Here is a 14,813-nt window from a genome sequence, read left to right as displayed (position 1 = left end):
TGAAAGTTATCTTTTTTTAGTGCGCGGGTCTCACCAGTGGGGAGGAGATATTATCTGGCTTTAGTTCGGGAGAGATGCTTGTTTCCATGGCAATCCTCTGGAGTGGGGAGGCCTACTTCAGACCCCTCCTCTAGACGTCCGTCTGTCTGTCTGAAGATCTGGATCATGACGGACGTGTACTAGCCTACTATCATGTAGGTGTTATAAAACTAAAGCACCCCAAAGAATGAAATGTAGTCCAAGTGAGGCTGGGATTTAAAAAGCGCGATTGTTTATTACATTTGGTGCTGTATTCAGACTAAACAAACAAGGCGGAGTTGGCGCAGATATAAATAGCCTCGTATGTAGGGTAGCGCCGATGTGGAGGAATAACTGAACAGGAAATACAATTGGTTATTATAAATAAAAGCGAGACGAGAAATGTTTGCACGGTTCTAGTGACTCCCAGGTGCTCCACCACTCCCTCTAGTGTCCTAAACATGGATTACAAGGCACTACAGTACCACGAGTGTCCATTAGAGGGCAACAGTCGACTCACCTCCTCGCGTGTTGTGACTTACATTTAGTATTATGTGCGATATGTCTAACTTTTATTTCATAGTCCCTCCTGTATTTTTCAGTTCACAAATAGCTCAGGTTAATATGTTTTAATATGATGTAAATTTATTATTTTTTAATTTGCTTGATGAACTGCATGATTTGGCCAGCAAAATCTTAAAAATGAAACCAAAAGACACAAAGTAAGCTTGAACTTTCTCTGTGAAAGTGGGATTTTATTTATATTGAATTACAGTTGAACCTCATTGAGGACTTTCATGTTCATGGAAACATTTTGAATACAATTTCAACTCAATTAAATCCCCTTCTGGCCGCATTCTAATCAGAATGAAGCCGACCTCTGATCAGTACCCCAAGACCTCCCGACCCCTCCTCTGCTCTCTGAGGGGGTCTTAGTCCTCGACCACGAGGTCTTCGTCTTAGTCCTCGCCCACCGAGGTCTTCCTCTGGACCAGGACCAGGTTTTTCACCTGGGGCATCAGGGACAACAGCTCCCCGCGGATATCCTCCTCCTCCTCCTTCTTCTCCTCCTCCTCCTTTTCCTCTTCGTCCTCCTTCTCCTCTTTCTTCACCTCCTTCTCTGCGGTCTTCTTCCTGCCCTGGTTCAGCTGTTTCACCACCAGACCCTGGTACTGGGAGAGGAGCTGGTGGCTCTCCTGAGAGCGAGAGACAGACAGACAGAGTGAGAGAGGAGGGGGAGAAGGGAGAGACAGGAATGGAAGGAGAGAGGAGGGAGAGGGAGATAGAGGAGTGAGAAGGGAAGGAGGGAAGGAGGGAGGGAGGGAGGGGGGGTGTAGAGAGACAGACAGAGTGAGAGAGGAGGGGGAGAAGGGAAGGGAGAGACAGCAGAAGGGAAGGAGGGAGGAGACATGGAGGGAGAGGGAGACAGGAGCGAGGAGGAGAAGGGAAGGGGGGGATGTAGAGAGACAGAGAGGAGGTGGTGTGTAACGCAGTATTGTGGTCCCTTGATGCGTCTTTCACATTAATCGAGGTTTCCACTCACAGAGCTATGAGCAAACTAACATAGCGCTACCACCTCCTCATGGTTATTCTGGAAATATTGGTACCATTTAATTTACTATTAAGTGACCTACTCATCCCAACAAAAGGACCTCAGATTACAGGCTGGTTACCGTGAGGATGCTAGGGTTAGAGGCAGGCTGGTTGCCGTGGGGATGCTAGGGTTAGATAGAGGCTGGTTGCCGTAGGGATGCTAGGGTTACCGTGGGGATGCGCCCGCTGAGGGTGCTGATGACCCCGGGCACGCAGCGGCCGGGCGCGTGCAGGATGCAGTGGGTGGCGCCCTGGAAGAGCAGCACGCTGGTGAGGTGGAGCACCAGTGCCGGGTCCTCCGTCTGCTTCAGCTGCTCCAGGAGAGCGTTACGGTGCACGAAGAGAGACTGTCTGGGGGACGAGAGTGTTTAGTATCCATGTTATTATTTATGTCTGGGGGTCATTCGACAGTTGTTCTATCCAGTGCAGAAAACTGGAAACATCCGAGATCTGATTCAATCATGTTGAATCACAACAGTCAAAATAAACAGTAAAATAAAGTAAAGCGGTCAGAAAAGGAGCACATTTTGCATTATCAATAAGGTGTGAAGATCAACGTGATGAGATATTTCTGTGACTGAACTTCCTAAACGACAGATTGTGGCCCACCGTTTGAGATACGATGGGTAAAGTCCATCTGCTCTCGGTAGGTAATATTGTGGTTAGCTTTAGCCACAGCATGGTTAGCAATAGCCACAGTAGGTCATAGTATCTTAACTTTAGCCACAGTGTCGTTAGCATTAGCTTTGAGTTACCTCTCCCTCTTCTTGTCGCCCTTCTTCAGAAGGAGTCCACAGGCCTCAGCTGCAGTCTCAACGTTGTTCAGGAAGTCTTCGATGCTCTGCACACGCAACACAGCAGTGTTCACACGCTCAACTATGCCACGATGATTTCACTAAGCCCCACCTATCGGCAGACTCGCCTTTATTCCCAGGATGCATTGCTTTCCCCCCAAAAGACCTTAACCGCACCAAACCTAGTACCGAACCCAAACAGATCTAAACTAAATGAACGTAATCTCCAACCTGAAACCTAAACATGTCTATGGACCGGGCTTTGATTCCGGACGGCAGAATTGGAACAGAAAACGCCGATCTTTATAAATCTTGGTAATTGCAGGTAAAAAGGCCGTCCACAATGAACTGGTTGAAACCATACCCCCCCCCCCCCCCACTGACCTTCCCACTCAGGCTGTGGTGGAGCTTCATGAGGGGCGCCCTGGTCTCCTCCGGAAGCTTCCCCAGGATCTTGGCCCGCACCTGAGGGACACGGTGCCGGTGTTAACGAGCCGTCGGCCATGTTGGCGTCGTTAAGGAGAGTTAGGAGGACGGCTTCACGGCCGCTCAGTGCGAGTGAGGGGAGTCAGACGGAGGAGGGAACCAACCGATCTCCCCCCCCCCCCCCGGAGGAACACAGCTGGCAGTCCAGGTTTAAGGGGTTTGGGAACTTTCTGAGAAAGGTCTTTACTCTTTAGCTGTCCAGGCTGCCACTTCCTGTCATTAATACTCTGGATTTCATAACTCAGACCCGTCTCACTTCTCTTTGACCCACTAAGTTTATTCTCCAGTGTTGGTCTCCAATATTAAAAGGGTTTGAACAAAGCGACCCATCGTAGTGACGCCATGATCTAAAGTCCTGCCAGTGATGGCTGTGGTCCACTTATCCGATCTATCCCAACGTACAGCTCAGTGGACACGCCCACTTGTGATGTCACTAAAGCACAGGCGGCACCCCCCACCTCGCCGCTCAGGCTAGGCTCCTCCCCCGACGTCATCTGGTCCATCGACATCATCAGGTCCGCCGCCAGGAAGTTCACCAGCGCGTTGGTGACGTCGGTGCACAGCGTCTTCAGCACGTGCCTCGTGGCGTGGACCTGGGTCTCCTCTGACGCACACGCACACAAACACACACACAGTGAGGTCACCGACACACCTGACCTACAGTGAGGTCACTACACACCTGATACCACTAACCCTGATGCACTGAAGAGTAATCCATTAATGGGCTTGATTAATGAATAGTACTTCGCGTTGTGTAGCATCTTATCCTAGCTCTCTCTGTTGTGTACGGGGAATGGGTTAACCTAGTGATGGTTAGGTCTTACCTGGGAGCAGCTTGGCGCCCTTCTCGAAGAGGCGGATGTTGTTGTAGAGGTTGGTCACCTCCTCCTGCAGCTCCTTCATGCTCTTCTTCTTATTGGCTCCCGAGGGAGAGCTGCTGGAGGACAGGAACACAGAGCGCACCACCTCCTGGTACGCCTTGCTCAAAGGCCTGGGCGGACGGCACAAGGGTCAGAGCAACTCCTGGCGCAGTTGTGTAGTGCAGTTGTGTAGTGCAGTGTTATAGGATGGCTATGGGATCCGTCAGGGGAAATGAAACCAAACTGTTGTCCGGCTTTGAGGCATCTGCCACAACACTGGTGGGGCGACTTTAAGGGTAGGAGTGCATTAAAAGTACATTAGCGATGTAGGCTAACCCCTCGCTGCCCCTCCTTTCCTCGTTAACCCTTTGTTACCTGGCTAACCCCTCGTTACCTCGCTAAACCCTCGTTAACCCCTTGTTACTTCGCTAACCCCTTGTTACCTGGCTTATCCCTCGTTACCTGGCTAAACCCTCATTAACCCCTTGTTACCTCGCTAACCCCTTGTTACCTGGCTTAACCCTCGTTACCTGGCTTATCCCTCGTTACCTGGCTTATCCCTCGTTACCTGGCTAAACCCTCGTTACCACGGTAACCCCCTCTTACCTGGCTAAATGCTCCGCCAGCTCCAGCAGAGATTCCTCAGGGAAATCTCCGGCCGCCGCCTCCAACACCACCGCCACCTCCGACGCCGTCATGAAGGGGACCTCCGCCGGCCGGCCGCGCCCTGGGGGGCGGGGGGGAGGGAGGGGGTTAGCCAGGCTAGCTCAGGGCTAATGTAAGAGCTAATGTAGCGGCTTAGCATTACCAGGAGGTATGATGACTAACCCCTCCCACCGGGGATTAACGGTGATGACTGGAACCTCCCACCGGGTTCCGGACTCACCTGTCTGGGAGGGGGGTCTCACCTGTCTGGGAGGGGGGTCTCACCTGTCTGGGAGGGGGGTCCCGTCTCCTCGTCGCTGTCCTCGTCCCTCCTTCCCTTCTTCTTGGTTTTGCGGATCTTGAACTCGCGGGCGTTGCCCCCCCCGCCCCCCTTCACGCTCCCGCTGCCCTCTGGAAACAGAAACACAACCCCCCCCCCCGTCACAGATCAGCCGCAGCAGACCAGAGACACACCTCTACCACTCCTCCTCCCCCATTGGTTCAGGGAATCAACACTCCTCATTGGTTTAGGAGGCTGTGGGGGAGGGGACATGGCTTGGTTGTGGCTCTCTTCCTCTCTCACTATTTACAACTCATGTTAAATCACAAATTATAAATCCTAAAAGTTAAGGAGGCTAATCCAATCCTCTCCTCCTCCTCCTCCTCCTCCTCACCCGTTGTCTTCTTCCTGCGCTCCGCCTCCCTCTTCTCCTTCTTGGAGGGAGCAGAGCTGTCCGTCAGGGGGGAGGTCTGCCTCACCTCCTCCTCGGTGAGCAGGAACACGGGGTTGTTCTTCACCTCCTGGGTGGGGGAGGAGACAGAAGGAGAACCTCTGAGTGACGGCGTCCCCCTGAGGTCGTGGGGTTAATGAGTCCCCAGCATGTGGCCGACAGTCAGGCCGTCTGTTCGGGCGTGGACCTTCTCCCGCTGCCCTGGTTTTGGTCGTTTTCGCAGTGTGGTACTCGCATATTATCAGACATTTAGAAAGAAGGACTTTTCCAAATCACAGTAACTGGTGATAAGGGGGCCTTCATCTGCATGGTGTGCTAGGGTCAGGGGTCAGGGGTCGGGGTACCTTGTGGGCCTTCATCTGCATGGTGTACTAGGGTCAGGGGTCGGGGTACCTTGTGGGCCTTCATCTGCATGGTGTGCTAGGGTCAGGGGTCGGGGTACCTTGTGGGCCTTCATCTGCATGGTGTGCTAGGGTCAGGGGTCAGGGGTCGGGGTACCTTGTGGGCCTTCATCTGCATGGTGTGCTAGGGTCAGGGGTAGGGATCGACGATATATCGGTCGGCCGATAGTATCGGCCGATATTCACGGTTTTTACGTGTATCGTATCGGCCGATACGCGGCTGATTTTCGCCAATTTTTTATTTTTTTTTACTTGTTCTACCTCACCTGTTTTTAATATTTGTTAAATATTGTTCATCTACTTGTTCTTACTTGTTCTACTTCACCTGTTTTTACTATTTGTTAAATATTGTTTTCTATATTGAAGTTCAATAAATGTTCCTTAAAAAAAAAAAAAAAAAAAATCGGCTCAAGAAAATCGGTATCGGCGTATCGGCTAAGGCTGAGGAAAATATATCGGTATCGTATCGGCCCTAAAAAAATCGGTATCGGTCGATCCCTAGTCAGGGGTCAGGGTACCTTGTGGGCCTTCATCTGCATGGTGTGCTAGGGTCAGGGGTCAGGGGTCGGGGTACCTTGTGGGCCTTCATCTGCATGGTGTGCTAGGGTCAGGGGTCGGGGTACCTTGTGGGCCTTCATCTGCATGGTGTACTAGGGTCAGGGGTCAGGGGTCGGGGTACCTTGTGGGCCTTCATCTGCATGGTGTACTAGGGTCAGGGGTCAGGGGTACCTTGTGGGCCTTCATCTGCATGGCGTCGTCGAACAGCGCCAGGCAGCCGCTGATGAACTTCTCGCTGACCACCACGCTGTCCCCCAGGACGCGGGCCGAGGTGGTGACCCCGGCGTTCCTCAGGGCCTGGCTCACCAGCATGCCCACGTCCTCCTGAGACAGAGAGCTGGGCAGCATGGGCTGGGGGGGGGGGGGGGGGGACACACGGGTTAGGTGATGGGGGTATGTGTGTGTGTGTGCATGCGTGCGTGTGTTAAAAGACAAAGGTAGAACATAGTCATTGGTTGTAACTAGAAAAAGTTATAGGCTTGTTTTTTTGCCTCTAGTTCGGCAGCTTTTAGCCACAGAGTGATAGGACTTGGACTGTTGGAATCAATGGAGACTCGGCTTTCAATCATGACGTATAATTTAGATATCGTTCGAAATGACGCGATATATTTAAGCAATAGATCACGACAGGCTGTGGTATGTGCTCATTATACCACTGTTAAGGGGCGTTGTCCGGCCCCGACGCGCAGCGGAGGGCCGGCGACCCCCTTCACAGTGGTATAATGAGCACATGCCACTGACTGAAGTGATCTATTGCTTTTATACAACGGTTACTGTTATGGCGAAACGAAAGTCATAGACACACTACATTTAAAAAGAAACCAAGAAAGTCAAAGTAGCCGTTTTATTAAAGACTACCAAAAAGTAGTCCCTCCTGGCTGCCGCTATGCATCGACGGTCGCTATGCAACACACTTTAGCGTCCCTCCGAGAGAAGGCTCCGATAGAGCGGTTCGCCGGCAATTTATCCTATGGAGCAGTTCACTCGCCGATTTTAGGCTTCAGTGAACTGTGCTATTTATTTTATACAACTGTTACAATTATGGCAAAATGACTCCACACACACACACTAGTAAAAACACGGTTGTATTCTTTGACACTTTCCACTTCAAGGCGCGGAGTGATACTTTCACAAAATGATTGGGCGTCATAGCAGTTATGTATACGCTCATTATACAACAGTTAGGAACCAATCAGATCGCTGGATTCAGGCCCCCCGTTGTATAAATATATATATATATATTGATCTTGTTGTTGCACGCTTCTTATTTGTCTTTCGTTAAGCAAACAGTAGTTGTGATAAAAATGTAAAGTTGAGGACCTAATCTTTCTAGTGGTGTGTCCCATGACCACTTTGTCACGTGTTTAAAGGCCTGACGGGGTCCTTGAAAGGTGGGGAGGGGCTGATCTCTGTAGCGGGCCCTGTGGGGTTCAGAGGTTAACGGAGCCGGCTCCTCTGTGCCGCGCTCCAGAGACAGACGGAGGTGTGAGGTGCAGGTACCTGGAGGTCCACCCAGGTGGACGAGCTCACGGCCTCCTCCACCGAGGCCTCCAGCTGGTCCACCAGCCCGGGGCCCACGGCCGCCGCACGCAGGAACAGCAGCCGGCCCGAGCGGAACCGCTTCCTGATGAAGGCGGCCGGCTCCGGGATGCCCAGTCGCACCAGGGCGTCGAACTCTAGGGGTTAGACAGTACGGAGACAGCTAGGGGTTAGACAGTACAGAGACAGCTAGGGGTTAGACAGTACAGAGACAGCTAGGGGTTAGACAGTACAGAGACAGCTAGGGGTTAGACAGTACAGCGACAGCTAGGGGTTAGACGGTACAGAGACAGCTAGGGGTTAGACGGTACAGAGACAGCTAGGGGTTAGACGGTACAGAGACAGCTAGGGGTTAGACGGTACAGAGACAGCTAGGGGTTAGACGGTACAGAGACAGCTAGGGGTTAGACGGTACAGAGACAGCTAGGGGTTAGACGGTACAGAGACAGCTAGGGGTTAGACGGTACAGCGACAGTTGGGGGCTAGACAGTACAGCGACAGCTAGGGGTTAGACAGTACAGAGACAGCTAGGGGTTAGACAGTACACAGGAAGGGGTTAGACAGCACAAAGAAAGATCATTACAGAGCAGGTAGGGGTTAGACAGTACAGAGACAGGTCATTAAGGAGCAGGTAGGGGTTAGACAGTACAGAGACAGGTCATTAAGGAACAGATGGGGGTTATACGGGGGGAGGGCAGTGGCTGAGACGGGGGTGAGGGGGTTACCTAGGTAACCGTTCTGCTGCAGGAAGGAGTCCACCCAGTTGTTCTGGGTGCGGGAGTAGATATCGGGGATGTAGACGGCCTTGTCCTGCCGGCCCCCCACCACCGCCCCCTTCAGGCGCCCCGAGTTGACCAGCTCCTCCAGCACGGCTGCAACACACACACACACACACACACACACACACACACACACACACACACACACACACACACACACACACACACACACACACACACACACACACACACACACACACACACACACACACACACACACACACACACACACGTTAGAACCCGGGCTGGTCGGGGGGGGGGCCCGTTGACGGCCTCCGTTTCACCACCAGGTGTGGCGCCCAGCAGTGGCGACAAGCGGCCTCTCGTGACCTCATACGTGGGCGTGTCCCCCTAGATGTGCGGCGGTAGATCAGCCTGTAGCGACAGGGAGGCGCTCTAGGAAAGGGGGGCCAGCGCCACCTACTGGGAGACCGTGCCAATGTCACCGTGTACAAGTTAGATTTCAAGAATCCTTTTCTTTTCTTTGAACTAATTATTTTTCCTTGAAGCACTTTTGTATGGATGTATATTTGTTTTGAGAGCTTTGTACTGGAGCATTGGGTGGCGTGACCCTGGGGTGACCCGCGAGGTCCCTGCCTGCCATGCTGGAGAGATGAGTGCATGTGCGACAGACATCTTGTTGGTGTGCTTATATTGCACGGATTAAAGACCCACTCTGTTGGCAATGCAACAGTTGTCCCCCGACTCATCATTTGGGAAAAAAACATAACACAGAATTAGCAGAGTCGGGAACAGAACGGCTACACCACCGACCCGGACCCAGGGAGGAACACGTCCATGGTGGATAATGATCCTGAAGCTACAGGTCACGGTGTGTCAGCGTTGCAGGGTGTCAGTCTAGCAGTGTAGCACGGGGGCTTACAGTAGAGCAGGTGCTCGTGGAATCCGAAGGCTCCGATGGCACTGCTGACTGGGGTGGGTCTGAGGGAGAGAGGAGGACCGTTAAAGCACTGCATCACGCGTTCACACCACCTTTACCTTCCACATCACGCGTTCACACCACCTTTACCTTTCCCTTCCACCACTGAGTTAGCAGAGGACTGAAGCCACTTTGATCACCATTATGTTTTTAGATTCATGGCGTTAAGGTGCTAAAGGGGTGAGGGCCACACCGTAACCAGCATCGCTAGCATCACTTCCTCCTGGTGTCTGAAGAACCTAACCCAAACACTACCACCACTTGTACTACTTCTGCTCCTCGCCCTACCTCAGAACCTGGTGACAGCGTTACTCTTACTACACACACACTACTACTGCTGCTGCTGCTGCTCCTCCTCCCCTACCTGGTGACAGCGTTACTCTAACTACACACACACACTACTACTGCTGCTGCTGCTCCGTTCCCTACCTGGTGACGGCGCTGAACAGCCCTCTGATGCGCGCCTTGTGGCGTGCTACGAAGGCGGGGGTGTAGACGACCCCTCGGTTGTACTGGTCAAACTGGCCCTGGACCAGCTTCCCCATACGCCGGGACAGCTCCTGGACGCGGGCGAGAGACAAACCTTTATGAGTGAGTAGGGGTGTAACGATTCATGCGATGCATCGATGAATCGATTGTCAGTCCTACCGATTCAACTAAATCGATCTGCTAAAATAAATAAATAGAATGAATCGCTTTGGCTTCACCAATAATCGATATAAATGCTTTAAATCGTATCAATCGATTATGATTAATGTTTTAAGACTTAGTTTACACGTTTATTTTGGGAAGTGCAGCTCGGTAATCCGTAACTCTCATCAGCTAGTCAGCTTGCAAGGAAGTCCCACAAGAGGTTTTTTTTCTCCCTCACCCTCTACTGGTGCATTTCAAACATGGCAGAGAGCGGCAGCGAGATTGTTAATGCACCAGCAAACTTGAAATCCAAAGTGTGGAAGCATTTTGGCTTCGCAAAGAATAATGGTAAAATGTACAAGGGGTGTCACATTATTGCATGTTTATTTCACGGATATAGAATTTTGGTTCAAAGTTACTGAATCGAAACGTGGTTTACAGAATCGAATCGTTCCAAAAAAGAAATTGTCCTTGAATCGAATCGCCAACTACTGAATCGTTAATCGAATCGAATCGTCTGAAGCCAAAGATTCACACCCCTATGAGTGAGTCTAGTCCCGACATAAGCCGCCACTGGAGAGCGAGTGAGACGCGTTCACAGACGCCTGGCAGCGGACTCACCTCTGTCAGGAAGTCCCCCGGCAGGTCGTAGGTCTTGCAGAGCTCCGAGATGGTGATGAGGCCGGCCTCCTGTAGCTTGTCGTTCACCTCCTCGGCCAGGCGCTCCAGGTACTTCCTGCAGGAGCACAGGCGGTCAGCCCCTCCTCAGAAGACGTTGTTGAAATTATAATTGAATAGAATTCAAAAGGTTCTTCTGTTCCTTGCAGGGCGGACTGCAGAATAACCAAGTGCCCCCTCGCGCTGGTAAAAGCCACGCAAGAAAGAAGTACGTTTAGAAAGCAAACTTGCGGAATTAAACTTCTTAATCATAGAAGTGAGATTTCCATGTATGCTATACCAGTATTTGTTTTCTAAATATGCACGTCGTCTTAGATAGACAACAAATGTGTTCAAACCTGCATAAAGAAAATGAAAAGCATGGGAAGACGGCAACCAGGGGTCTGCTTAGCTCAGGAGGTAGAGCGGATTGGCTGGTAACCTGAAGGTTGCTAGTTCGATCCCCAGCTCAAGTGTCGAGGTGTCATTGAGCAAGGCGCCTCACCCTGACTGCTCCTGACCAGCTTGCTGGCGCCTTGCATGGTCGACTCCACCGTGTGCGTATTAAACGTTGTTGGTCTCTTTCAATAACGGCGTCTGCTAAATGCCCTGAATGTAAACCTAGAAGTTCTCCTCACACATCAATGAGCTGTCCCAGGACCAGCTGGACTCCCCTCTCCGTTCTGGTGATCTCATTGGCTCTGGCCTCAATGTGGTTCAGATCAACGTTGATGATCTGAAACGTCAGACATCAGACTGTGCATGAGAGTGGAGTAGTATGAATGAAGAGGAGCCGGATCAAACCGGTCGCGATTCAGTAGTAACGCTACGAGGGGAACACCCACCTGCTGGAGGTCCACCATGTTGATCCTCCCTGGGGAGAGAAACCAGCATTCAGGGGTCAACACTGAGCTGTCATACTACTGTCATACTAAAATACTCAAAACAGTGTTATGTGGTGTATATACTACAGTACTCAGCTCTGTTTTGCTGCAGTACTCAGCTAGCATTAGGGGGTTTGTGACCGGGGGTCAGACGGACCTCCTTGGATGTAGAGCTCATCGCGGACCTCCTGGGTGATCTGGGCCGGGGTGATGTACTCCTTCCCGTCCAGCGTGTGGACCACGTCCAGACGCTTCTCCTGCACCAGCTTAGTGATGATCTCGATGCAGTTCCTCTCCGACAACCTGCAGGAAACCATAGACCAGATGTGACTCCGCCGGCTCACAGCTGGCAGACCCGGTACCAAGCTTCATCATAACTAAGGTTAGGGGTTAAGGGTTAAGTTAGGGTTAGGAGATCCGTTACCTCTGCACCGTCTGAGCGAACTGCGCCGTCTGCAGATCGGCGGCCAGACGGCGGATCTCGTCCCAGGCGTCGTCCATGTTGACAACAAGGTCCACAGTGGGCTCCGACCAGTGGGGCAACGGACCAGTAACGGGCCAGTGGCTCAACGGACCAGTGCGTTATTGGACCAGTACCAGGGCAGTGCCTGTCTGACGGTTCAGTGTGACAGCCAGTATGTAGCGGGTCGTCAGCTAACGGGCTAAGCTAATCACACGTCAACACTAGGAGGTGGACTACGGGTCTCCTCGAAGACCAATCGTCACCGTCAAAATATGCGCGAAGCAAAAAAGAAACGTAACGACTTATTGTCGTAATCTGATTTTATTGAGATGTCAGCTTTATTTGTGGATGCAAACCGTTGTATCGCCTATATTTCATTTGTTGTAGTATAAAATGTAGACAGCTACAGTGTGTAGTTCGTGTTTGAAACCCCTGGAGGGCAGTAGACTACAGGCGATCAGTCCCATTATGGAGCAGTCAGTCGCAGTATGGAGCAGTGCTATTAAAGCCTGTCGTACCAGTAGGGAGCAGTACTGTTGTAATGCCTTCTAAACACACAAGGAAAGACTTGAGACGTGAAATTATCGTCTCAGCTGGACAGGAAACGAGATCGTGAGCGGATGAAACCAGTGTGCCCTAGCTGCTGGGTGAATCCCAGTAGATGATGGAGGTATGCATCAGTCATGTCAGTCATGACTGCGACAGCGATGCATCTAGCTTTCTTTCTTTTTTTTAATGGACCTGTTCCCAGAAACTAATGTAAATGAACAGAATGGATATTTAAAAAAAAAATGTAGGTTTACCTACATTTTTTATTTTCAACAATCGTGGAATGACGCACCAACGGAGCTTTACTTGGTAGTTGTGAAGGAGTTGTGATCCGGGACAGGTTGTGTGTGTTCCCGTGGCCGTGGCCGTAATAGGTGGCGGGAGTGAGCACGCCCGTCATTTGTTAAAATTGCGGAAAATGTCATCAAAGGTTATCGACATGTCACAACGTAATCGTGGCATGTCTCTATCGGCCAATCAGCAGGCGGCCGCTGTGTCACGGCTAATGGTTCGGGAGTTTATTGGGCAGGATATCAATATTGATCAGCTGTGCAGCGAGATAGATCTATTATCAGCGCAGACCCCAAGGCCTGGCTCTTTCCACCCGAGAGGTTCCATTTAGATGAGCTGGGAGGAGGATGTGGCAAAGCTAACAAATTAGCCTCAGGAACCGCCAACGCTTTGATTTCAGGAATGACTCGAGAAAAAAACAACTAAACGTCTTTGATTGGCCGCATGCCGCGGAGGAGCCAAATAAAGTAGAGAACATCAAAGAGCACAGCTCCCCGAGAAATCACCCGAAAAATAAATGAGGGCATGTTTCTGAATGCACATTGTGTAGGCGCTGCTCTCCATGGTAACCAAGTAGTAACACAACAACAACAAACAACGAGACCAACAAGCCCTCAACTGTTCAAGTTTAGACATCATTATTACTGGCAATAGTCTGTAAGAGATATCTGTCTTTGAAGGTGCCGGTTTGAATCCTTTGTGCTCCTGAACGCGGTTTAAGGCCTTCCTTCTCCGCTCCGTCAAACCCAACCGGCACACGTCGGCAGGGGAGCACAGGTGTAGCTAATTACAGTAATCAAAGGGGTCTGTTACATTTAGGGGGGGGCCAGTCGGTGCGGGCGGTGCTGGTCACATACACCGGGCGCACCGCTGCACCAAAATGAAAAGCACCCCAAAATGAACAAGCTCCAGCTGTGACTGGCCGGTCAGCTATTGCAGAGATGTGAGTACAGAAGCAGTTAGATGGTTGTTTATTATATGTCCATGATGTAACCATCTCTTAACCTAGCATCTAAGCTTAACCACATGCAACCTAACAACTAAATGAACTATCTCCAAACGAATGGCTAAACTACCCATCTTTAACCTTATACATCAACTTAACCATATGCAACCTAACAACTCAACGAACCATCTCTAAACTCATACCTAAACGTAACCGTATGCAACATAACAACTGAACTTAACAACCTAACCACTAAACTCACCAAAGTGATCCATCTCTAACCTAATACCTAAAATAACCATCCCTAACCTAACTTCTAAACTTAAGCCATCTCTAATCAAAAAAACCTATATTTGCAACCTTTTTAAGATGGCCCAAAAAAAGTATGGAAGCCTTTTGGAGACAATCTTGCGTCGCTCCATTCTCACAGGAAGGCTTCCGTTGAACGTTTCCAGGTGAATGTTTGTATGAAAGTGGTTGGGCCAGTTTGCGTTGGCTCTTGAGTTCAGTGCCATGCTGTAATCGGCCCTAATGGGAAATGTTTACATTGATAACCGGGTGGCGAGGTCGAGGCCAGAGATGAAATGTCTCGTGGAGCACTCTGGCCTGGCCGCGCTCCAGTAATTGCACCGTACTCAAGGTGTTATTATGGTCTGTAAGTGTCTGACAAGGACTGCCCGGCAGCCACTTACTGCTCGGCTGTGTTGTAGTCACTTAAATGTCTTGTCATGTCGGAGAGGGATGGAGAGAGAGTAATGGAGTTAGAGAGAGGGAGACACTGAGGGAGAGAACGAGAAGGAGAGAAAGAGGGGGATGGAGAGGCAGAACAGAGAGGGAGAGAAGGATGGAGTAGGTTAGAAAGAGAGAGGGCAGGTGCATTAACTCTGCAGGTCCGGTTCTGTCCGGAGTGGTTATGGGTGAAAGTACTGCGCCCTACCGTGTCCAAAAATGGCTGCAGGGGACCGTTCCTCTTCAGACTCCAGAAACCTCAGATGTTTAAACCAGCGGCCGCTCCGTCACACACGAGACCACAAGCTTCCATCCCC

At 51.0% G+C, this 14,813-nt stretch overlaps 1 protein-coding gene across 1 annotated transcript; it reads right to left on the bottom strand.

Annotated features, from left to right (window-relative positions):
- Positions 1-741: 741 nt before the first annotated feature.
- On the bottom strand, positions 742-12,256 carry ufl1 (UFM1-specific ligase 1). Its single transcript, XM_060042354.1, has 19 exons — positions 11,943-12,256; positions 11,676-11,821; positions 11,480-11,508; positions 11,273-11,370; positions 10,599-10,713; positions 9,774-9,904; positions 9,288-9,346; positions 8,351-8,497; positions 7,587-7,762; positions 6,258-6,437; positions 5,071-5,197; positions 4,682-4,807; positions 4,358-4,478; positions 3,716-3,882; positions 3,350-3,495; positions 2,790-2,870; positions 2,367-2,452; positions 1,782-1,962; positions 742-1,214 (listed from the first exon to the last, which is right to left on the bottom strand). Exons 1-19 carry the CDS (start codon positions 12,017-12,019, stop codon positions 978-980), a joined length of 2,430 nt encoding a protein of 809 aa, XP_059898337.1. The 5' UTR covers positions 12,020-12,256; the 3' UTR covers positions 742-977.
- Positions 12,257-14,813: the final 2,557 nt, after the last annotated feature.

This window comes from Gadus macrocephalus, chromosome 21 (genome assembly GCF_031168955.1).
Source record: "Gadus macrocephalus chromosome 21, ASM3116895v1".
Taxonomy (NCBI): domain Eukaryota; kingdom Metazoa; phylum Chordata; class Actinopteri; order Gadiformes; family Gadidae; genus Gadus; species Gadus macrocephalus.
The sequence above is the reverse complement of the archived record's forward strand: the minus strand, read 5'-3'. Positions and strand labels throughout refer to the sequence as shown.